This window comes from Microcebus murinus, chromosome 4 (assembly GCF_040939455.1).
Source record: "Microcebus murinus isolate Inina chromosome 4, M.murinus_Inina_mat1.0, whole genome shotgun sequence".
NCBI classification, from domain to species: Eukaryota; Metazoa; Chordata; class Mammalia; order Primates; family Cheirogaleidae; genus Microcebus; species Microcebus murinus.
The window spans coordinates 6,082,150-6,105,538 of NC_134107.1; the positions used below are offsets into that span (position 1 = coordinate 6,082,150).

The 23,389-nt window shown below is 66.0% G+C and overlaps 1 protein-coding gene across 3 annotated transcripts; it reads left to right on the forward strand.

The window, feature by feature from the left end:
* The first annotated feature begins 777 nt into the window (after positions 1-777).
* On the forward strand, positions 778-18,176 carry TSPAN32 (tetraspanin 32). Of its 3 annotated transcripts, XM_076001243.1 has the most exons (9): positions 778-966; positions 1,622-1,736; positions 2,849-2,946; positions 10,959-11,033; positions 14,985-15,086; positions 15,605-15,691; positions 17,174-17,257; positions 17,566-17,657; positions 18,078-18,176. In XM_076001243.1, exons 1-9 carry the CDS (start codon positions 901-903, stop codon positions 18,127-18,129), a joined length of 771 nt encoding a protein of 256 aa, XP_075857358.1. In that variant the 5' UTR covers positions 778-900; the 3' UTR covers positions 18,130-18,176. The 3 variants fall into 3 exon arrangements, with proteins under 3 accessions (XP_075857358.1, XP_075857357.1, XP_012612834.3); XM_076001242.1 differs by lacking the exons at positions 17,174-17,257; positions 17,566-17,657; positions 18,078-18,176 and adding an exon at positions 16,750-17,130 and having other exon boundaries at positions 778-973; XM_012757380.3 differs by lacking the exons at positions 17,174-17,257; positions 17,566-17,657; positions 18,078-18,176 and adding an exon at positions 16,750-17,045.
* Positions 18,177-23,389: the final 5,213 nt, after the last annotated feature.

Consider the following 23,389-nt stretch of genomic DNA (forward strand, 5'->3'; position numbering starts at 1 on the left):
GCCCTGCCTGGGCCACACCTGGGCTGGGCCCGGGTCCTCCCCCTGGGTGACACCACCGGCGTCAGGTGGGAATCCCTGGGGCCGGAGCTGCAGGGGGGCAGCTCGAAGATGGGGGGCGGACGCGGGTCCCGGATGCCCCTCTGTGCGGCAGGGGATGGAGGAGTGGCCTGAGCAGTCCCTCCAGCGGCGGGCTTTCCGCTGGCTTCTAGAAGGCCGAGGGGTTGCCATGGCCTCGGGGGCCTCCTCCTCCCCAGCTGAGGTCCCCTGTGTCCAGGGGGGACCCCGAATTGTAAGGGGTCCGAAGAGGGAGCAAGTCCAGCCCAGGACGGCCCTGCTGCAAATCACCCATTTATGCCGCTAAGGCATTAAAAATTGAATCGCCTTTCCAAACATTTACTTGTCACGGAACATTTCAAATGGTATTTCATAAGAACATGTTGGGATTAGACTCCGTCTCCCAGATGCCTCCAGGATCACACCCCCAGGCAGGGACTCTCTGGGGTCCAGTCCCCGCGTGCACACCCCACTGACGGGGAGCTCACCCCCTGCCCAGGCGCTGTCCCCTCCCACACCCCACCCCTGCACCTGCCCCGTCTGCTCCCAGCGCTGTGCTCTGTGGCCACAACAGGAACAAGGCCCTCCTGGGAGAGGCCTCAGGTGTCAGCGAATGCCCTGGTGTCCCGGGCCAGGCTGGGGCGGCAGGGGTGGTGGGAGCTGGCCTCACCACCCCTCCCCTTCCTGCCTGCCCTCCTTCCGGGGCACGGCGGCTCGGTTCCAGGGGCACGTTGACGCGGAGACCCAGGCGGGCGGATGCAGCCTCCTGGGCCGGCAGCTGAGGTCTGAGGCCCTTGCCCAGCTGCAAACCACAGCTGCAGAGGAGAGGCGGGGAGAGGGGCCACCATGGGGCCTCGCGGGCGAGTCAGGGCTGCCAAGTGCCAGATGCTGGTCACCAGCCTCCTTGTCTTGGTAACAAGTGGGTCGGGCAGGAGGGGCAGGGGGTGCGGGTGGAAAGGGGTGAGGGCTGGGGCTGGGTGTCTCTGGGCCACCAGGCCACCGGCACTGTGATCATGCCTCCTACACACACGCGCCAGCCCCACTGTCCGGCAGACATGTGCCCGGTGCCCCTGGTGGCAGATGGCGGCAGGCTGTGGCCATTTGGACAGGGCACCCTGTGGGCAGCGTCTGTCCCCGAGGGCAGTGTCGGGCCAGGAGGGGGCCTGAGTTAGCCCAGGGCTCGGTGGCTGGTGAGCGGGGTGGAGGGTGCTGCCTGTGGGGCCCCAGGGCTCCCCGCTTCCTGCCCGGGGAACTCTCACAGGCTGGGGAGGGCCCACTCCTCCCCTCGCTCTGTAGGGAGAAGGGCAGTGAGTGTGTGAGTGCATGCTTGTCCATGTGTCTGTGCACATGTGTGCGCGTGTGTGTGTGGTGGGTGGCTGGGGTGGAGGCCTCCCGGGGACCACCCCAGAAACACCCAGAACCCCCTGCAGCGGAGCCTGCCCCGCAAGAGACCAGGAGGCTGGAGGGAGGCTGGCTGGGGGACCCGGGAGTCCCAGACGCTGACCCCTCAGGCCTCGCCTTCCGCCCCTGCGTCCGGCCTGTGCCCCTGAGTCTGCCCCGCCCGCAGCTGCTGGGCCTGTCTGTGGCCACCGTGGCGGCTCTCACCTACTTTGGGGCCCCCTTGGCTGCCATCAGCCGCGCGACCTTGGAGAGGAACCCGTACGAGACCGTGCACCGCTGGGGTAGGTGAGGTCCCGGCCGGTCGGGGCGGCTGGGGAGGGGCCTGGGGTGCAGCCGGGCCTTGGGCAGCAACCGGGGAACGGTTGGGACAGGGACGGGCTGCCCTGGAGTCCTGGCTCCACTGGGCACAGCCCGGGGGCCCGGTTCTGTCCTCCTGCCCCGGGTCTCTGCCCCACAACGGCGTGGGCACAGGGAGGGTGTGTCCAGCAGGGTCCTCGGTCAGAGGCCGGGGCCTGGGGCCAGGCTCTGGGGTCTGCGGAAAGGGCTGACTCCCCACCGAGCACCTGGGCTGCTGGGGCTCAGCGAGGGTGGAGGGTGCTGGGGAGGCCCAGGGCCTGCGGGAGGCTGCTGGGCAGGAGCAAAGAGGCCTCATTAGGGAGGGGGTGGTGGAGCCAGCGGGGGCCTCAGGCAGGAGCTCAGGGGGTCTGGTGGGGGGAGTGGCAGCCAGGAGGTGGGGAGCTCAGGGGGTCTGGGGGGGTGGCTGGGAGGTGGGGAGCTCAGGGGGTCTGGGGGGGTGGCAGCCAGGAGGTGGGGAGCTCAGGGGGTCTGGGGGGGGTGGCCGGGAGGTGGGGAGCTCAGGGGGTCTGGTGGGGTGGCCGGGAGGTGGGGAGCTCAGGGGGTCTGGGGGGGTGGCAGCCAGGAGGTGGGGAGCTCAGGGGGTCTGGGGGGGGGTGGCCGGGAGGTGGGGAGCTCAGGGGGTCTAGGAGGGGGGTGGCCGGGAGGTGGGGTGGGAAAGCTGCACCCAGGGTCCCACAGGCAGCCCCAGCCCCAGGGGCCCTGCTGCCTTGTAACCCACTGCCCTTCCCCAGTCCCAGGGCCAGTCTGGACTGATAAGATTACAGCCCAGAGGCCACTTGTCACTAGAGAATGGGGGCCTGTGGCTTCCAAGATAGCTCAGGAGGCGGGGAGGGCAGGGCGGGCAGTAGGGGAGGGGTGGCCCCTCCCTCTGAGCAGCACAGGAAGGAGGTGGGGGCCCCATGTCTGAGGGACCCGTGGCCCAGAGCCTCCCCAGAAGTCCAGCCCTGCCCGTGACGCCCATGTGGCATTTCAGACCCAGCCCCTGAGTGGCCGGGCCTGTCCTGGCGCCCCTGACCCCCTCCCCGCCTCCCACCAGCCTTCTACGTGGGAATGAGCCTGGCAGGCCTCCTGAGCCTGGGGGCCGTGCTCAGCACCGCAGCCACCGTGAGGGAGGCCCAGGGCCTCATGGCCGGGGTAAGTCCTCTGTGCCCCCAGTGCCCCCAGGAAGGGACCAAGAGCTGGCAGGGCTGTGACCCCAGGAGCCTGCAGACCCCACCCCTGAAGTGTCCAGACAGAAACATGGGCCCATGGATGCTGTCCAGCCAGGCCCCTCCCCCTGGCCAACCTGGGCCCTCCCCCTGGCCAACCTGGGCCCTCCCCCTGGCCAGCCTGGGCCCTCCCCCTGGCCAGCCTGGGCCCTCCCCCTGGCCAGCCTGGGCCCTCCCCCTGGCCAGCCTGGGCCCTCTCCCTGGCCAGCCTGAGCCCTCCCCCTGGCCAGCCTGGGCCCTCCCCCTGGCCAGCCTGGGCCCTTCCCCTGGCCAGCCTGGGCCCTCCCCCTGGCCAGCCTGGGCCCTTCCCCTGGCCAGACTGGGCCCTCTCCCTGGGCAGCCTGGGCCCTTCCCCTGGCCAGCCTGCGCCCTCCCCCTGGCCAGCCTAGGCCCTCCCCCTGGCCAGCCTGGGCCCTCCCCCTGGCCAGCCTGGGCCCTCCCCCTGGCCAGCCTGGGCCCTCCCCCTGGCCAGCCTGGGCCCTCCCCCTGGCCAGCCTGGGCCCTTCCCCTGGCCAGCCTGAGCCCTCCCCCTGGCCAGCCTGGGCCCTTCCCCTGGGCAACCTGGGCCCCTTCCTCGGCCAGCCTGGCCCCTCCCTCTCGCAGCCTAGGCCACCCACCAGGCCCTACCTAACCCCATGGTCCACACACTGACAGCCACTTCCAAGCCCTGGGAGGGTCTGACTTGGGCTTTGGGTGAACCTGCTTTTGTCAGGACGCCAGGCCAGGCAAGGGAAACCCCTTTTGCTGAGCACCAGCCTGGCTCCCCAGCTCCTAGGGACTCCCCATCCCGACGCCCCACAGGCTCCTTGACCTTGGACCCATGGACGTGGCCCTCATGGCCCACAGACCTGCTCTTCCACCTGGGCTCCCGTCATGGTTTCTGCTGGCCTCGATGGCCACCCAGACCCCACAGGCCCACCCTGCTGGGACCACCCCTCTCCTCTACCTGGTGCCCTGGGCTCCCTGCTGACCCTCCAGCCTCCCCCCTCCATTCCAGCCTTGAGGTCATCTCTCTCCAGCCTCCAACCCTCCACTCCTAGAGACCTTGCCCCTACACCCCTGCGTGTCCCTGCACCCCCTGCGTGTCCCTGCACCCCCTGCGTGTCCCTGCACCCCCTGCGTGTCCCTGCACTCCCTGCGTGTCCCTGCATGTCCTTGCACCCCCTGCATGTCCCTGAATGTCCCTGCACCCCCTGCATGTCCCTGTACCCCCTGCATGTCGCTGCATGTCCCTGCATTCCCTGCGTGTCCCTGCATCCCCTGAGTGTCCCTGCATCCCCTGCACTCTCTGCATGTCCCTGCATCCCCTGCGTGTCCCTGCACCCCCTGCATGTCCCTGCATCCCCTGCATGTCCCTGCACCCCCTGCATGTCCCTGCATCCCCTGCACTCTCTGCATGTCCCTGCATCCCCTGCGTGTCCCTGCACCCCCTGCATGTCCCTGCATCCCCTGCGTGTCCCTGCACCCCCTGCATGTCCCTGCATCCCCTGCATGTCCCTGCACCCCCTGCATGTCCCTGCATGTCCCTGCACCCCCTGAATGTCCCTGCACCCCCTGCATGTCCCTGAATGTCCCGCACCCCCTGCATGTCCCTGAATGTCCCGCACCCCCTGCATGTCCCTGCACCCCCTGCATGTCCCTGCATCCCCTGCATGTCCCTGAATGTCCCTGCACCCCCTGCATGTCCCTGCATCCCCTGCATGTCCCTGCATCCCCTGCACCCCCCTGCATGTCCCTGAATGTCCCGCACCCCCTGCATGTCCCTGCACCCCCTGCATGTCCCTGCATCCCCTGCATGTCCCTGCACCCCCTGCATGTCCCTGAATGTCCCTGCACCCCCTGCATGTCCCTGCATCCCCTGCATGTCCCTGCACCCCCTGCATGTCCCTGCACCCCCTGCATGTCCCTGCATCCCCTGCATGTCCCTGCACCCCCTGCATGTCCCTGCATGTCCCTGAATGTCCCGCACCCCCTGCATGTCCCTGAATGTCCCGCACCCCCTGCATGTCCCTGCACCCCCTGCATGTCCCTGCATATCCCTGAATGTCCCTGCACCCCCTGCATGTCCCTGAATGTCCCGCACCCCCTGCATGTTCCTGCACCCCCTGCATGTCCCTGCACCCCCTGCATGTCCCTGCATGTCCCTGCACCCCCTGAATGTCCCTGCACCCCCTGCATGTCCCTGAATGTCCCGCACCCCCTACATGTCCCTGCATCCCCTGCATGTCCCTGCACCCCCTGCATGTCCCTGCACCCCCTGCATGTCCCTGCATGTCCCTGCATGTCCCTGCACCCCCTACATGTCCCTGCATCCCCTGCATGTCCCTGCACCCCCTGCATGTCCCTGCACCCCCTGCATGTCCTTGCATGTCCCTGCATGTCCCTGCACCCCCTGAATGTCCCTCCATCCCCTGCATGTCCTTGCACCCCCTGCATGTCCCTGCATGTCCCTGCACCCCCTGCATGTCCCTGTACCCCCTGCATGTCCCTGCACCCCCTGCATGTCCCTGCACTCCCTGCATGTCCCTGTACCCCCTGCATGTCCCTGCACCCCCTGCATGTCCCTGAATGTCCCTGCATCCCCTGCATGTCCCTGTACCGCCTGCATGTCCCTGCATCCCCTGCATGTCCCTGCATCCCCTGCATGTCCCTGCACCCCCTGCATGTCCCTGCACCCCCTGCATGTCCCTGCATGTCCCTGCACCCCCTGCATGTCCCTGCACCCCCTGCATGTCTCTGCATGTCCCTGCACTCCCTGCATGTCCCTGCATGTCCCTGCACTCCCTGCATGTCCCTGTACCTCCTGCATGTCCCTGCACACCCTGCATGTCCCTGTACCCCCTGCATGTCCCTGCATGTCCCTGCACTCCCTGCATGTCCCTGTACCTCCTGCATGTCCCTGCACACCCTGCATGTCCCTGCACTCCCTGCATGTCCCTGTACCCCCTGCATGTCCCTACATGTCCCTGCACTCCCTGCATGTCCCTGTACCCCCTGCATGTCCCTGCATGTCCCTGCACCCCCTGCATGTCCCTGCACCCCCTGCATGTCTCTGCATGTCCCTGTACCCCCTGCATGTCCCTGCATGTCCCTGCACTCCCTGCATGTCCCTGTACCTCCTGCATGTCCCTGCACACCCTGCATGTCCCTGTACCCCCTGCATGTCCCTGCATGTCCCTGCACTCCCTGCATGTCCCTGTACCTCCTGCATGTCCCTGCACACCCTGCATGTCCCTGCACTCCCTGCATGTCCCTGTACCCCCTGCATGTCCCTACATGTCCCTGCACTCCCTGCATGTCCCTGTACCCCCTGCATGTCCCTGCATGTCCCTGCACTCCCTGTATGTCCCTGTACCCCCTGCATGTCCCTGTACCCCCTGCATGTCCCTGCATGTCCCTGCACTCCCTGCATGTCCCTGTACCCCCTGCATGTCCCTGCACTCCCTGCATGTCCCTGTACCCCCTGCATGTCCCTGCACTCCCTGCATGTCCCTGTACCCCCTACGTGTCCCTGCATCCCCTGAGTGTCCCTGCACCCCCTGCATGTCTCTGCATGTCCCTGCACTCCCTGCATGTCCCTGCACTCCCTGCATGTCCCTGCATCCCCTGCATGTCCCTGCATCCCCTGCATGTCCCTGCATCTCCTGCATGTCCCTGCACCCCCTGCATGTCTCTGCATGTCCCTGCACCCCCTGCATGTCTCTGCATGTCCCTGCACTCCCTGCATGTCCCTGTACCCCCTTCATGTCCCTGCATCCCCTGCATGTCCCTGCATCCCCTGCATGTCCCTGCACCCCCTGCATGTCCCTGCATCCCCTGCATGTCCCTGCATCCCCTGAGTGTCCCTGTATCCCCTGCACCCCCTGCATGTCCCTGCATCCCCTGCATGTCCCTGCACCCCCTGCATCCCCTGCATGTCCCTGCATCTCCTGCATGTCCCTGCACCCCCTGCATGTCCCTGCACCCCCTGCATGTCCCTGCATCCCCTGCATGTCCCTGCACCCCCTGCATGTCCCTGAATGTCCCTGCACCCCCTGCATGTCCCTGAATGTCCCTGCATCCCCTGCATGTCCCTGCACCCCCTGCATGTCCCTGCACCCCCTGCATGTCCCTGCATCCCCTGCATGTCCCTGCACCCCCTGCATGTCCCTGCACCCCCTGCATGTCCCTGAATGTCCCTGCACCCCCTGCATGTCCCTGCACTCCCTGCATGTCCTTGCACCCCCTGCAAGTCCCTGCATCCCCTGAGTGTCCCTGTATCCCCTGCACCCCTTGCATGTCCCTGCATCCCCTGCATGTCCCTGTTCCCCCTGCATGTCCCTGTATCCCCTGCACCCCCTGCATGTCCCTGCATCCCCTGCATGTCCCTGTTCCCCCTACATGTCCCTGTATCCCCTGCACCCCCTGCATGTCCTTGCATCCCCTGCATGTCCCTACACCCCCTGCATATTCCTGCATGTCCCTGTACCCCCTGTACCCCCTGCATCCCCTGCATGTCCCTGCTCCCCCTTCATCCCCTGCATGTCCCTGCTCCCCCTTCATCCCCTGCATGTCCCTGCTCCCCCTTCATCCCCTGCAGGTCCCTACATCCCCTGCGTGTCCCTGCATCTCCTACATCCTCTGCACCCCGGGCATCATCCTCTGCATGTCCCTGCATTCCCTGTGTGCCCCCTCCCCACCCCAGCCTCATGCATGGTGCCACGGGGTCAGAGGCCATGGGGAGCTTGTGCTAGGGGCTTTGGTTCCCTGGTGGCCCAGAGGCCAGACCATTCTGGGGACCCTCGAGGGCAGAGCCTCCCAGGGCCCCAGTATTGGCAGGGCTTTCAGCCCACCTGGGGATTCAGCAAATGCTTGTTGAATGACTCCTGGGTTGTAAACATCACCAAGGGTAGGGCCAGAGTCACCTCCTGAGGCTGCTGCTGAAGCCAGGGGCCCTGGGTGGGCCCAGGTGGAGCAGAGAAGACCCTGAAACTTCAGTGCCAACCGGGGCTCCTGCTCCGGGAGGGAGAAGGGGCGTGAGCAGGGACCTGCTGGCCTGGGTGGGCACTGAAACCCCGGCCTGTGCAGTGTGGCTTCAGGGCTGGGTAGGACGCCCCACTGGGGAGAGGACAGGGTAGACATGGCCTGTCCCCCCAAGAAGGCGTGTGGCCTGCGAAGGGACACCTGGACAGACCAGGCGGCAGCAGGGCCAGGCCAAGGGCTCCGGGGCGGCCTGGAGAGAACCGCACAGGGCCTGCAGCACTGGCCACCAGGGGCCGCCGTGGAGCTGGGCTTGAGGCCACGCAGGGAGCAGCTGGAGATGGCGCTGGGCCCGGCTCTCGTCCCTGTCTCAGTCCACCCTGCCCCGGGCACAAGTCAGCTCAGCACCCTGATCTGTGGCCCAGGCGGGTCTGATTCTGTGTCCCCGCCAGCCTCAGGGCCAGGTGATCGTTATGCAGGTTGGGCTTCTAGAGCAGCTGGGGAGCCCCCAGCTGGACACCTGTGCAGGGCTGGGGTACCGAGGGCTCTCCAGTCCCAGATGGCTGGGCTCTGGCACCCCTCCCCCCTGCACCCCATGCCCTTGGTCAGCCTGATGGTGAGGCCAGCACACCCACCGCAGGCGCCTGGAGACCCCACCACAGATGCCTGCTCCGCTAAGCTGCCTGCACAACTGTGTGTGGGTGTGCATGTGTGTGTGCGTGTGCGCGTGTTTATGTGTGTGTGCATGTGTCTACATGCATGTGCGTGTGTGCATGCATGTGCATGCATGTGTGTGTGTCCATGTGGCTTGTCTTCACCTGTTCCTGTGGCCGTGCTGGTGTGGCATGCGTGTTGGCCTGGCCTGTCCCCGTGTGTGTGCGGTGTGTACATGGAGGGCCAGGGTGGGCAGCAGGGGGTGGAAAGATTTTCTCCCACATGCCAGTGCCCACTGCCCCCCCCACCGCCGCCCCTTCCTGCCCCACTTCCCCCCTCCCGGCCTCTCCCCAGCCGGCCTCTCGCACAGGAAATGGGGAGCTGGCTGGGCTGGGACGGTGGAGCTCCCCTTCCTTTTGTTTGTGTGTCTGTTTACTTATTTCCGTGTAGACAGTGGAGACCTTGGGAGGCCTGGGGGTCCTGTCCCCTGCCGGGACCCTAGGCAGGGCGAGATGGGGCGGGGGTGGGGGCAGGCAGGGATGCTTCTCTTCCTCCTGAGGAATGAAATGGTTTCTGGAAAATGCTGGTCTCTGGAGCTGGCTGAGGGCCTCCAGCCTGGGAGGCAGCGCTGAGTGATGGCTTCCAGATGGGGAAGGCGGTGGCCAGGCCAGCGGGGAGGGCCAGGAGAGGGGGGAGGGGGAGGGGGAGGGGAGGAGGGGAGGAAGAGGAAGAGGAGGAGGAGGAAGAGGAGGAATGGAAGGAAGAAGGGGAGGAGAGCAGGAAGGCAGGGAGAAGGAGGAGCAGGAAGGGGGGAGAGGAGAAGGAGGTGGGGAGGAGGAGGGAGGGGAGGAGGAGGAAGGGGAGGAGGAAGGGGAGGAGGAAGGGGAGGAGGAGGAGGAAGAGGGGGAGGAGGAGGAAGAGGGGGAGGAGGAGGAAGAGGGGGAGGAGGAGGAAGAGGGGGAGGAGGAGGAAGAGGGGGAGGAGGAGGAAGAGGGGGAGGAGGAGGAAGAGGGGGAGGAGGAGGAAGAGGGGGAGGAGAAGGAAGAGGGGGAGGAGGAGGAAGAGGGGGAGGAAGGGGAGAAGTAAGGAGAGGAGGATGGGGAGGAGGATGGGGAGAAGGAGGGAGAGGGGAAAGAGAAGGAGGCAGAGGAAGGGGAAGAGAAGGGAAGTAGGGAAGAGGAAGAAGAGGAGGGAGGAGGAGGGGAGGGAGGAGGGAGAAGAGGAAGGGGAGGAGGAGGAGAGGAAGAGCAGGGGGAGGAGGAGGGGGAGAGAAGGAAAGAGGAGGGAGAGGGAGGGAGGAGGGAAGTAGGGAGGAGAGAGAAGAGGAGGAAGGGGAGGAGAAGGCAGCCCTCAGGCATCCCCCAAACAGGTAGGGACACGGGAGAGCCCTGCGGGGACTGGGGAGGGCCTGGCTTCCCGACACACCTCTTGCTCAGCTTCCCCAGCGAGGACTGTTTCTCAGTCCCAGCCTGTCCCAGCCGGTGTCTGTGGGCCCCTCTGTGTCCACAGGCATCTCCCTGTCCCCTGTCGGCCATCCATTCTCCTGGGTGTCACCCCGAGTTAGGTCCCCGGGTTGGGAGAATCCGCTTACAAACCGGCTAGTCTGTGGACAGTCCGGGGGACACTTGCCGGCCACATCATGTGAAACGCCTGGAGCTCTCGGGGAGGGCAGGGCGACGGTGGGGGCGTGTGGCTAGGGCCAGAGTGACCACCCGGGGCTCTGGCAAGAGACACAGGGGACACCCATATCCTGGGGTCCCCAGCACGCAGGTGGCAGATGAAACCAAGGCAGGAGGATGTCCCCAGGGCCCTTCGTCTGGGGTGACCCTCTGAGATGGTCCACAGCGTGTGTTGGGGGGCACGTGTGTAAAGTTCCTGCGCCTCTGCAAGGGGGTCTCAGGAGCGGGACCCCGGCTTGCGTGTGGGCGTGTGCGGGGACATCCCTGCCGGGGAACTCCTGACCCAGCACCGGGCACGGGTTGTCGGCAGGAGTGAGGGCCCAGCAGGGCTGCGGAGGGAAGGCGGGGAACTGACCATGACGGGGGTCACGCTGGCTCCACCTGCGCCCCAGGTCGGGGTCTGCTCCAAAAATTAAACCAAATGGAGCCACCTCCGTGTCCTCGCCTTGCAGATGTGGGGGTTTCTTCTCCCAGAAGGGTTCTGGGCACAGGGGAGAGGCCCTGCTTGGTGCTCCCTGGGTCAGTGTCTGCACTGGAAGCAGCCCAGTGGGCGGGGGCTCCGTCCCCAGGGTGACTGCCCTCCTGGCAGGGGTGTGGCCCTGCCACACGCAGTGACCCGCCTCCCCTCCCCCTGCACCCCCCACAGGCCTTCCTGAGCTTCGCCCTGGGCTTCTGCGTCCTGGTGCAGGTGGCCTTCTGGGGGTCCCGCAACTCCACCCAGGTGAGTGCCAGTCGTCCCCGTCCTGCACTGGGGGGCCCCACGCAGGGGGCAGACACAGGGCAGCCGCTAGGGTCCATGCTTGGGGCGATGGTGGGGGGCAGCCACCACGTGGGGCAATCTGTGCCTGGGTGTGGGGGTCTGTGCCTGGGCTTGGCGTCTCTGCCTGGGTGCGAGAGTCTCTGCCTGCACATGGGGGTCTCTGCCTGGGTGTGGGGGTCTCTGCCTGGGCGCAGGGGTCTCTACCTGGGCGCGGGGGTCTCTACCTGGGCGAGGGAGTGTCTGCCTGGGTGTGGGAGTGTCTGCCTGGGTGTGGGAGTGTCTGCCTGGGCATGGGAGTGTCTGCCTGGGCGTGGGGGTCTCTCCCTGGGTGTGGGAGTGTCTGCCTGGTCGTGGGGATCTCTGCCTGGGTGTGGGAGTGTCTGCCTGGGCATGGGAGTGTCTGCCTGGGCGTGGGGGTGTCTGCCTGGGTGTGGGAGTGTCTGCCTGGGCGTGGGGGTCTCTGCCTGGGCGTGGGAGTGTCTGCCTGGGCGTGGGGGTCTCTGCCTGGGCGTGGGAGTGTCTGCCTGGGTGTGGGAGTGTCTGCCTGGGTGTGGGGGTGTCTGCCTGGGCGTGGGGGTCTCTGCCTGGGCGTGGGGGTCTCTGCCTGGGCGTGGGGGTCTCTGCCTGGGCGTGGGAGTGTCTGCCTGGGTGTGGGAGTGTCTGCCTGGGTGTGGGGGTGTCTGCCTGGGCGTGGGGGTCTCTGCCTGGGCGTGGGGGTCTCTGCCTGGGTGTGGGAGTGTCTGCCTGAGTGTGGGGGTCTCTGCCTGGGTGTGGGGGTCTCGGCCTGGGCGCAGGGGTGCCGGGCTGCAGAGAGGCCAGAGGGGTGGGTGGTGGGAAGGGGTCAGCAGCTCCCAGGTGACCGGCCCGGTGCCCGGGGCCACCACCTCTTCTCCCTTCCCTGCCCGAGCCCTGCCCCAAAGGCCCACCCACCCCAGCCTCGCTTGGGGGTCACCCGCCGACACCAGATGGGACAAAGACCGTTTCCTGTGGCCAAGAGGGTCCTGGAGGGGCCAAGGCCCCGCAAGATGGCTGTGGCTGTGGGGGGTGGTCCAGCGGTCTCGAGGGGGGCAAGCCGGCTGGGTCAGCATTTGGGCCTCACCTGTCCTGTCCACACGGGGTGGTCTGGGCCATTCGAGGTCTGGGTCGCCGAGGTGAAGACAGTGGCCAGGGTACCCTGGGCTGGTCCGGGCCTCTCCCCGCACCCCAACACTCCCTGTGTTCACTCTGAGCCCAGGACCCACGGTTCCAGGGGGAGGGGGCCGCCAGGGGCCCCAGGACGGAGCCGCTGTCCAGGAGGGGAAGGGGCTGAGCAGCAGGACCCCACCAGGCCCCTCCCCGGCCCCGTCCCAGCCCAGGCACCCTCACAGCGTCCTCGTCACCCCAGCACTCCCGCAGGCCTTGGGGGTCGGTTCCCAGGTCCTGGCTGACCCAGGGGGGCGTCGGGGCTGCCATCGGCCCTCGGTGGGTCCTCACTTCCGGCGTGATGCGTGTGCGCGGCCGGGCCTGGGGCGAAGTCGGGGCTCCTCTCCGGGGCTCCCTTGGGCAAGTCGCTCAGCCTTCCTGGGCCTCAGTTTCCTCATCTCTGAGAGAGGCCGTGGATCCCTGCCTGGGGGGAGGTGGGGGGCTGCAGGGTGGGAGGGAGCCAGTGGGGGGGAGGCTTCCTCGGACCCCACCCCGGGTCGGCGCCGTGAGCTGGGACTACTCTGGAGCTGTCGCGAGCTTGGATGCGAGCACCTGGTCCCAGGGCGTGGGGGCTGCACACCCCCTCGTGCCCCCCAGCCAGGGCCCCAGAGCCAGGCAGGCTCCAGCCCCGGGCTCCCAGGGGCCAGAACTGCCTGTGCTGAAGCCGGAGGGGCGGTCTGGGGGCCCCAGTTTCCCTCCACAACCCCGTGAGAGACCCTGACCACTCGCCGGGGTACAGCGCTGAGGCCGGCGGGGAAGGGAAGGCCGTCCCCCCACCCCTGTGGCCTCAGACCCCAGCCCGGGCGAGACTGGGGTCCCCCCCACCCTGCCGGGGAGCCCCGCTCAGGAGATTTCCCAGCTGCCACTCAGGATCGGGAGGGCGGGCGCGGGCTGCGATTGACCCGGGGTTGGAGGGCTATTAATTACGCTCTCCCTGCGGCCTGAGAGCCACTCCGCCACAAACCTCCGTCCCCAGACACGGCAGCATCGGGAAAATGGATCGCCCGGCTGCCCTGAATAATTCATGCCCGATTACACACCGCGTGGGGGGAGAGGTGACAGGCGCAGTCTGGAGCTGGATGACAGCCCGCCATCCTGCGGGCTCAGGACAGAGACCAGCCACCCACAGGGCCTCCCAGGGCCCGCCTGTGCCATGCTGAGCACAGGGAGTCCCCTAGTCCAGGCAGCTCCCCGGGGACGGCCCGGCCTTGGGCACTGGAGACCCGGCACCAGTGAGCCCTGGCACCCTGGGCACTGGTGAAGCTCAGAGCCTCAGTGCCGAACAGGCAGCCCCCGGCGCCCCCGTCCTCGGGAGAAACCGGCCTCAGCCTCCCACAGCCCTGAACCCGGACACAGGCGGGCGGGGAAGCATCACCTGCAGGCCTGGCCCCCCAGCACCCCCAGGAGCCCCAGCACCCCCAGGAGCCCCCAGGCCAGGCTGTGGGGTTTGGGGCAGATGGGCCTGGCCGTGGGGAGCTGGGCAGGGCGGACCCTCTGCCGCTAGCAGGGCCACTCCTGCTGAGGCCACGGACAACAGGACAGCTTGCCCACAGCCCTGGGGACCTCGGTCTGCCCTGGGCCACGGCAGGGGCTGGCAGGGGTGGGGGTCCCGTGCCAGCCCTGGCCCGGCTTCTCTAGGACCCCCAGCCTCCCCGGGACCCCCAGGAGGATGCGTGCCAGGCCAGCTCCCCTCAAGGAAGCTGAGCTGGGAGGGCCCGGCCTGGGCACAATGGTGGCTGTGGCCAGCTTGGCGCTGGTCCCTCTGCCCGGCGGCAGGCACAGAGGCTGGCTGACGGAGACACGTCCGACTTTCTTAGCCGTCAGAAGCGAGGGATTCATTATTGTAGGAGCCGTGCTCGGCACGGGAAGCCCGCACAGCTTGTCGGGACATCTGGGCTTGGACGGAGCTGGCTGGAGCCTGTCCACCGCCCCCTTTCTGGAGGGCAGGTGTGAGTGGCGGAGCAGGCATAGGTCTCCCACGTGGCCCTTGGGGACAGCCCCTGAGGGGGTCCTGGCTGCCTGCACTGCTTGGGGGTCGGAGGGAGGCAACAGCGGGAGCTCTAAGAGGGCCTTGCCCTGTGCCAGGAGACCAGCACCTCCTGGGGCAGTCAGGGAAGCCTTCCTGGAGGAGGTGAGAGTCCAGTGTGTCTCTGCAGGAGTAACTCTCGGCAGGGGGTGGGCATTTGAGTGGGGTGGCACAGCAAAGGCACTGCAGGGTGGTTGGGGGCAGAGGTGTGCAGTCCCAGTGAGGCTGGGCTATGGAGAAAAGGTAGAGTGTGGCGGGCCAGGGTCCCCATCTTCCTCCTCTATCTCCTGCCCCCAAGTGGCTCCATCCACCTGGCTCTGACTCAGTTGTCCAAAACGCCCCTGGTCAAAGGCCTGACCCCGAGTATAGCTGCCTGGGTTTTCAGGGGTGCAGCTGGTTACTCTGGGGAAAGATCTAGAACCCCCCCGGCTTTGGGGGAGCTGAAGTCCTGGCCCCGGCCCAGCCCCATCACCCATTTCTGGGGGGACGGCGGCAGGGCGCCCCCTCCACACCCCTACAAGTCTCTGCCTTGTCCCGCAGGAGCGCCTGGGCAGCAGGGGCCGCACTCACCGCTGCGGCAGGGGCGCGGCCGCGCCAGGGGCCAGGGCTCCGCGCTCAGGGGCTCCGCCTGGGGCGGGGGCACAGGGACCACGCGGCACTGGGCCTCCCGCCAGCGCCGACCCCCCGTGCCACTCTTGGTGCAGGTGGAGGACGCCGTGCTGGACACCTACGACCTGCTGTACGACCGGGCCCTGAGGACCGCGACCCGCGCCCGGCAGCGGGAGCTAGCGGCCATCCAGGACGCGGTGAGCATGGGGGCTGGCCTTCCCCTCACAGGTCAGCCTTGCTGCGTGGGCGGGATCCAGAGAATGGGCGCGGGATGGCCCCGGAGTGAGTGGCCCGGCCCGGCCGGAGGAGCTTCTCAAAGCGCGGAACACGCCGCCCCTCGGGGCCGGGGGCGGAGAGCGCCGTCCTTCTGCCTCTGCCCCAGCAGGGCCGGCCACGGGGCACGGTGGGAAGACAACAGGGCCCTCGGTCAGACACCAGGGAGGACTTCCAGGTGGGCGGCTGAGAGTTAGAGCAAGCACACGCCCTTCCCCGGGGACCGCCAGCCCCCGGCCCGCGGGCATCCTCCATGAGTGGGTATCTCCGCCCGGCTGCCCGGTGGCTGGCACCCCCTGCAAAGGCAGCGGCCACACCCCGAGCCCCAGCCCTGGCCTCCACCTAGGCCATTAATCCTTGTGGCGCCTCAGTTTCCCCATCAGTCCCACCCGTCTCCCGGGGTTGCCAGAGCGAGTCGTGCTCCCTCCCGTCTGCCCCCCAGTTCCTGTGCTGCGGGAAGAGGTCTCCTTTCGGCCTCCTGGGGCGCTCGGAGGCCGGCCTGTGCCAGGGAGAGGCGGCCGCAAGACAGGTGAGAAGTGGGGTGGGGGCATCCGGACGCTGGCGGGACAGTCCCTGGGGGCGGACACTGTGGGGCCCCACCCCGAGACTCAGGGACATCCTCCCACCCGTGGGCCTCCCTGGACCCTGGGGGCCCGCCCGCCGAAGGGCTCAGGGAAGGTTCCGGTGGGATCGGGGGCGGCAGTGAAGGCTTCGCCACGCACAGAACCCGCCGGGCGGCCAGGCTGGGCTCGGCAGGCCAGGCCCTTCCCCAAGCCGGACGCGGGCCCCGGGCTCCACTCCCTGAGTCACCCCCTCCGGGTGGGGCTGCCCAAGGCCAGTGGAGACCTGGCCCACGGAAGCTTCTAGAAGCACACGGATTAGGCCTCAGTGCAAAGGGGGGCCCACAGAGCGAGGGTGGTCGGCTCGGTCTAGGGGGGAGGCGCAGGCCCCAGAGGCAGCTGGAAGGGAACTGAGGCTGGAGGGTCGCCAGGGACGGGTGTGGCTACAAGACCTCCATGATGGGCTGCGGGGTGGGGCCAGAGGCAGGGAAGCCCTTCCTCCCTGAGGCCTGGACCCCCCCCTTCCCTGGCTACCGTGCCCCCTCCCACTCTGCCCCTCCCTGCCTGCCGTCCTGGAAACAACCCACCCCCTGTCCTGGCAGGAGGGCCTGGCAGCCCTCCAAGGAACAGAGGAGGAGGATGGGGCGGCTCGGGCCTGCAAGGGGCGGGCCTGGTGCAGCTCGAGGCTGCCAGGGACAGCACAAAGCAGGGCCCAGCAGCGCCCGGGCGGGGCTGAGAGTTGGGGACCCTGCTCCTCACAAGGAGGGTCTCCAGGGCCCCAGCTGCAAACAGGGGTGCGGGCTTGCCTTGGGCACCCCGAGATGGCGGGGACACGGCGGGGGCGGGCACAGACCGAGGACTGCCTGGGTGGGCGGGCCAGCTGGGCAGGAGGAAGGCCTGCCCTGCGGGGGGGCGGGGAGGACGGGGAGACCATGGAGCCTAGGACACACGGTGATCTGTCCTGGAAACACTGCCCCGAATGCCAGAGTCCTGCCCCAAACTAAATGTCGGCGTCTGGGCGGTTCAGAGACGCCGTCAGCTCCCCGCGGACGCAGGCCCTGGGGTAGCGTTGGAAGCCCAGGATGGGGCCAGGAACCAGGACAGTGGGGGCACCCCACACCCTCCGCCTGCTCTCCCTGCCAGCCAGCACCCTCTGGTCCCTGGGCTGGGTGCTGGGACCAGAGTGAGTCAGACCCTCTCGCCGCGGAGCCAGACATGCGGCCCAATACCCCAATACTAGAGCTGAGGGCGGCCATGCGGGGCAGCAGCCCCCGGGGCCCCCACGGAGGCCAGTGTCATCCACTGGGTGTGGCCTTTTCCCCAGAGCCCTGAGGGGTTCCCCTGGGAATGTGCTGCACCCTCTCTTCCCATGGCCCTGGCACTGGCCCCACTGGCCTGAGCGGGGGCGGGGAGGCTGGTCGGGGTGGGTGCCATGCCTGCCGCCCCCCCAGGACTGCCTGCAGGGCATCCGCAGCCACCTGCGGCCGTACCGGAGAGTCCTCTCCACCCTGAGCGGCATCGGCCTGGCCCTCACGGTACGCCTCACCCCTTCCCTCACCCCGGCCCTGAGCGTGGCTGGTCCCCGGTGCCCAGGGAGGTGGGCTGGGGGTGCCCCTGCCTGCCTCCTGCCCCTGCCTGACACCCCGACACCCTGGGAGGCGGGGATCCCCTCCCCGATCAGCCGGTGCAGGTGCTGGTGCCTGGGGTGACCTGTCCCCTCCAGGCGTGCGCCTTGCCGCCCAGCGCCTCCCTCCCGCCCCCAGGCGTGCGCCTTGCCGCCCAGCGCCTCCCTCCGGCCCCCAGGCGTGCGCCTTGCCGCCCAGCGCCTCCCTCCCGCCCCCAGGCGTGCGCCTTGCTGCTCAGCGCCTTCCTCTGGTTTGCCGTCCGCTCCGGCCACAGCTTGGACCGCAAAGGCAAATACGCCCCGGCCGCACGGTAGGCCCCTGCCCGCCCCACTCTCGCCCCACCCTCGCCCCACCCTCGCCCCAGGGCCCCGGCCCCCCGGGAGGCGTCTGCCAGGCGGGTGCTCTAGAGGAAGCACTGTGGGGGGCTGTCCGGGGGTGCAGCTGGGAAGCATCCAGGCCAGCATGCATGCACCCCACTCTGTGGCCCACACTGGACCCCTACTTCCTCCCCTGACTCCCGCCAAGACCCGGCCTCACAAATGCATCTCCACTAACACCAACAAGGAGGGGTGGGTGCTTCTGGGGTCCCCCCACCTTGGGGACCCCAAGGCACCCCTGCACAGGGCGGACCCAGACCTGTGCCAGGAAGCCCCCACACCACCCCTGCCTGTCCCCTCCAGTCACCCCACTGCTCGCTCTGCCCCAGCCATCCGGGCCCTTCCCTGCCCAGCCATCCTGCCTGGCCCCTCTGCATTCTACAGCAGCCTCCTGGGCCCCTCTAGAACATTCCGGAACAGCCTTGCGCTCCCTTCTGCTCCTCAGAGCTCGGGGCTGCCAGCCCCTGGAGCCGGGCGCCTTCCGACGTCTGCAGGACGGGCACGCCACTCGAGCCGCCTCCGGAGCAGGGGCTGTTGGTGACGCAGAGGCCCATGGCGGCTCCAGGGCAACGGACACCCTGCTTCGGCCCCTGTCCTGCCGCCGCTTGCCCTCGGCCGGCCGGGATCCGTAGGGGAGGGCCCGGGCCGTCCCCCCACATGGCGGTGGGGGTGGGGCCCAGACTGGGGGGGGGGCGCTCCTGGGAGGGCCGGGAGGGAGGGAGACCGCCTCTGTCCCTGGTGGCGACTGGGGCCCCCACACCGGGCTCCGACCATCTCCCTGCCTGGAGGAGCGATTTCTTAATTCTGGCAAAACACACATGACGCGAAACTTACCGTCTCTGCCATTCTCCAGTGCGTGGTTCCGTGGTGTAAGGCACATTCCCATCCTGGTGCAGCCAACACCACCACCACCCACCTCCGGAACTTTCCATCGTGGAACACTGACTCCCCTCCCCCGCCCCAGCCCCCTCCCCACCCCCACCCACCGTCTGTCTCTGTGGGTTTGACGGCTCTGGCCCCCATGTGTGGTGTCACACGGCGTTTGTCCTCCTGTGTCCGGCTCCTCGCTCCGCAGGGTGTCTGCGTGGCAGCCCGAGTCAGGGGTTCCGAAGGAGGAATCTTTCCGTATTTGCCGCGAACCAGGGGTCAGGGCAGGACATTGGTGGGGAAAAGGGGAGAATTTTAGAAATTCTGCCTGCCGGAGCCACTCTCCCTGAACATTCAAGCCACCCTATGGCGATTAGCTCTGACCGTCCCTAAACGTCTGCACAGTTCGCTCAAAATCCTACGTCCTGGGTGGAACCGAGTTGGCCCGGCCGAGGCCGAGGTGTAGCAGGCGGAGGCCAAGGGGTGTCAGAGCCCTCTGAACTCCCCCAGCGGGTGGTGCGGCCCTGCCCCCCACCAGGACCACAGCGGGTCCCCCCAAGTCAGGACTGTCTTATGACAGCCCGGCACAGCCCACCTGCTGTCTTTTTTTTTTTTTTTTTGAGACAGAGTCTCACTCTGTTGCCCAGGCTAGAGTGAGTGCCGTGGCGTCAGCCTAGCTCACAGCAACCTCAAACTCCTGGGCTCAAGCAATCCTCCTGCCTCAGCCTCCCGAGTAGCAGGGACTACAGGCATGCGCCACCATGCCTAATTTTTTCTATATTTTTATTTGGCCAATTAATTTCTTTCTGTTTTTTAGTAGAGACGGGGTCTCGCCCTTGCTCAGGCTGGTTTTGAACTCCTGACCTTGAGCAATCTGCCCGCCTCCGCCTCCCAGAGTGCTGGGATTACAGCGTGAGCCACCGCGCCCGGCCCCCACGCCCGCTTGACAACGACACTCACACTCCTTCCCGCACATGCTTCCGAAACGAAGAGTGTCCCCGACACGTGCAAATGACAGGCCTCACCCCCAAAGCCTCGCGGGTCTCGGGGTCTCCGGCTGTGGGCGTTCCCCCTCGGGGACCTCTCTGTCCCGCAGCCCGAGAGACGGGTGTTAAAGGAGCAGGAAGCGCGCAGGAAGGAAGGGTCGTTAACTCCTGTCCGGGTTCAGGCACCACACGGGAGAAGAAATTTCAGCAAAAAGCGCAGGGCGCTCACTTCCCCGGCCGGTCGTGAGGCCGCCCGTGCCCGGGCCTGCCCGCACCGCCGCTCTGGGTTGCCAAGGATCCGAGTCCTTGCAGGGCCTGTCGCCGGGGCCCCCACCCATGAACCCTTGCCCCTAGACTGGGTGTGACAGCGGGTGGCAACTCCCTGTTGCCCCAGCCAGCGCCTTGGCCTCACTGATGGCAGAGGAGCCCGCGATGGCCAGGTGGCGCCCACGGCGTCCAGCTCGATGACACTGGTGTCCGGCCTCGGCTCAAAGTGTCCCCTCGTCATCACTGAAGTGTCCAGACCAGGACGGCAGGAACTACGGGGCCAGGAGGCAAAACTTGGTGAAGGTCTGGCCGGCGGGAGTTGCACCCATGTTATGCTCACGAGGTCCTAGCGTCATGTCCTGCAAGACACGGCACGGGTGACAGTGTCCCCCGCCACCCTGAGGGGTCTTGGGAAGCCAGAGCCCCTCCCCAAGGGCCGGCTCCCTCCTTTTGAGCGACAGGGTCAGGGGTCACCCCGCTGAGCCCAGGGCGTCGTCCCAGCGCCTGGTCCCTTTGGCCGTAAGGTCGGTTCCTTGGCCCCAAACGGGGTCAGACGGAGACGGGCGTCGCTAAGGAAAGGCCGGCGCCGGCAGAAGCGGTCCCAGCGGCGGAAGCAGACCGGGCAGAGAACGCCGAGGACAGCGAGAAAGAAAACCACTTCCCTGTCCGCGGAGGAAGGCGCCGGTCAGCCCGTGGCCAGGTCGAGACTGGCCCCCGTGCAGCGCGGGCCCACGCCGGGGCCCAGAGCTGCGCGGTGACGAGCCAGCCTCCTGCCGTGGGTGACAGGGGGCCCGGCAAGGCCGAGTCCGTGTGTCTGCGCCCACGGCGGCTCCCGTGCTAGCCCGTGTCTGTGCCAGGCGGCGCTGGTGGCCAGGAGGAGCCGCCTGCCCGCCACGGGCTCCAGCAGCCCCGTCTGAGTCCGGTTGCCCAGCCTCGGCTAGAAACAGAGGGCACCTGCCTGCCCGGCCCGGGGCACACCTGCTGCCTGGCAGCCGGGGCTCAGCCTCCACCTGCCCCCCAGGCTCCGGCGGGCATCGTGCCTGTCCGGCATGGCCTGCCCAGACTCCACGGCGCCCGGGGACCTGGAGTCCCTGCTCACAACAGCCAGGTGGCTCAGCCTGCCCACAGCCAGGCCGGCAGCCTGAGGCCTCCTACTCAGAGCAGGCCACCTGCTGGGTACAGGTAGCGGCGTCCACCCAAAGGCAGTCTTGCTTCCTCCAGGAGGTGCTGTGCACAGGGGACCCAAGGTGCAGCAACTGGCCCTTCCGCACGGAGGGACGTGCCTGAGTTCTTTGCACCCAGACAGGATCTGCACGGGACACACCAGCCTCCATTGTCATGGGTTCTACTTCTCACACGGTTCTTACCAAGCAGCCGACACCTCCTCCCTCCACGTCCCAGCCGCGCAGTGTCCCATGGGCGGGGCGGCGGGGAGCGGCCCAGGTCCATTCAGACTGAATTATGGCCGAGAGCCAGTGTGTGCCTGTAATCCCCGCGGGAACAAGCCGGGCACGAGCGGGCCACCTTCGTGGTTTGGACGGACTTAGCCTCACGGCAACGCAAACAGGCGTTCACGGGCTACACGGGTGCTCGCAGGTGTGGAGGCCGGTACTGACGTGCTCCAACCGGGAACACCTGAAACTGCAGCCGCAGCTACGTGGCCACCCGACTCGAGACCCTCCTTGGTGGGCAGTGGCTCCCGGGTTCAGAAACTCTGCTCTGGGGGGTCGCAACTAGACGGGGGGGGGGGGGCGCGGCGACTCCCCGCGTGTGCACACGGTCCCCTCCGCTGGGCAGCACAAAAGTGCCCGCCCCGTCTGCACACGCTGGTGCCCCAGCCGCAACGGGCTCGCCAGGGTGTCAGCAACCTGCAGGCAAGCGCGGTCTGAAAACAGGCAAGCACAAGACATTTCGAGAGAGACATCATATTTGCATTTATTACAGCATGTTGTTATAATTGTTCAGTGTCACCATCAATTACTGCTGTGCCCGGTTTATGAATTAGACGTCACCACAGGCATAGGAATGAACGTGCTGCTAGTATCTGCGGGGTTCCGTGCCACCCACGGTTTCAGGCGTCCGCCGGGTGTCCCGGGGCTTGCCCCCCGTGGGTGGGCTGCGGCTCCCGCGGGCCGTGCAAGGCGGGATGGGGCCCGGCCCCCAGCGTGAGTCTCCCGCCCGCCCGGGGTGTCGGACGTTCCCGCAGCTCGGTTTTGATTTCTCTTCCCTCTTTTTGGGTCCCCTTCTGGGAAATGCCTGTTTGTGTCCCGGCCCCTGGTGGCATGGGGCCACATCCCTTTTCTTGCTGAGTTGTGGGGAAGTTCGTGTGTGTTACGGGGTGGGCGGACACCATCTGTCCCTATGTTTCCCTCCACCAGGGAGGAGTCTCTTTACGCGTCCCTGTGCGTGTGGTAAATACCGTCTCCTGGCTCGTGGCTTCCCTCTCATTGTGGCGACTTCTGGTCGATAAATACCTTGCTCTGTACCTTTCTGTGAACATTTTAATACAGCGATGGATGCAGTGAGCATGCAGGTACCCCTGCGACGGTCAGCTCCGCGTGTCCGCTCAGCCGGGCCACGTGCCCGCTGTGGGTCAAGCCCCAGTCTGGGCGTTGCTGTGGAGGGGCCTTTCAGACGTGATTAATATAATATCTGTGTATGTGTGACACGCACGCATGGGATATGTCATGTATGTGTACGTGTGATATGCACATGTGGCATATATAATGCACGTGTATGTGTGATATGTGTGTATGAGATATATGATGTATGTGTATGTGTGATATGTACGTGTGAGATATATGATGTATGTGTGATATGTGTGTATGAGATATATAATGTACGTGTATGTGTGATATGTAGTATGGGATATATGATGTATGTGTGATATGTATGTATGAGATATATAATGTATGTGTGATATGTACGTATGAGATATATAATGCATGTGTATGTGTGATATGTAGTATGGGATATATGATGTATGTGTACATGTGATAATGCATGTGTACATGTGATATGTATCTATGAGACATAATGCATGTGTATGTGTGATATGTACATATGGGATATATGATGTATGTGTGATATGTACGTGTGAGATATATGATGCATGTGTATGTGTGATATGTAGTATGGGATATATGATGTATGTGTACATGTGATAATGCATGTGTACATGTGATATGTATCTATGAGACATAATGCATGTGTATGTGTGATATGTACATATGGGATATATGATGTATGTGTGATATGTATGTATGAGATATATAATGCATGTGTACATGTGATATGCACGTATCGGATATAGGATGTATGTGTACATGTGACATATATGCACGGGATATATGATGTCTGTGTATGTGTGATACATACGTATGGGATATATAATGTATGTGTATGGTGATATGCATACATGGGATATATTGTCTGTGTATGTGTGATATGTATGTATGAGATATATACTGTATGTGTACATGTTATGTGTACATACGAGATATATACTGTATGTGTACATGTTGTATGTACATATGGGATATATA

Coding starts and splice junctions, on each gene's coding strand:
- TSPAN32 (XM_076001242.1), top strand. CDS start 901: ATGGGGCCTCGCGGGCGAGTCAGGGCTGCCAAGTGCCAGATGCTGGTC. Junction 1,737..2,848: donor CGAGACCGTGCACCGCTGGG/GTAGGTGAGGTC, acceptor GCCTCCCACCAG/CCTTCTACGTGGGAATGAGC. Junction 15,087..15,604: donor TAGCGGCCATCCAGGACGCG/GTGAGCATGGGG, acceptor TCTGCCCCCCAG/TTCCTGTGCTGCGGGAAGAG.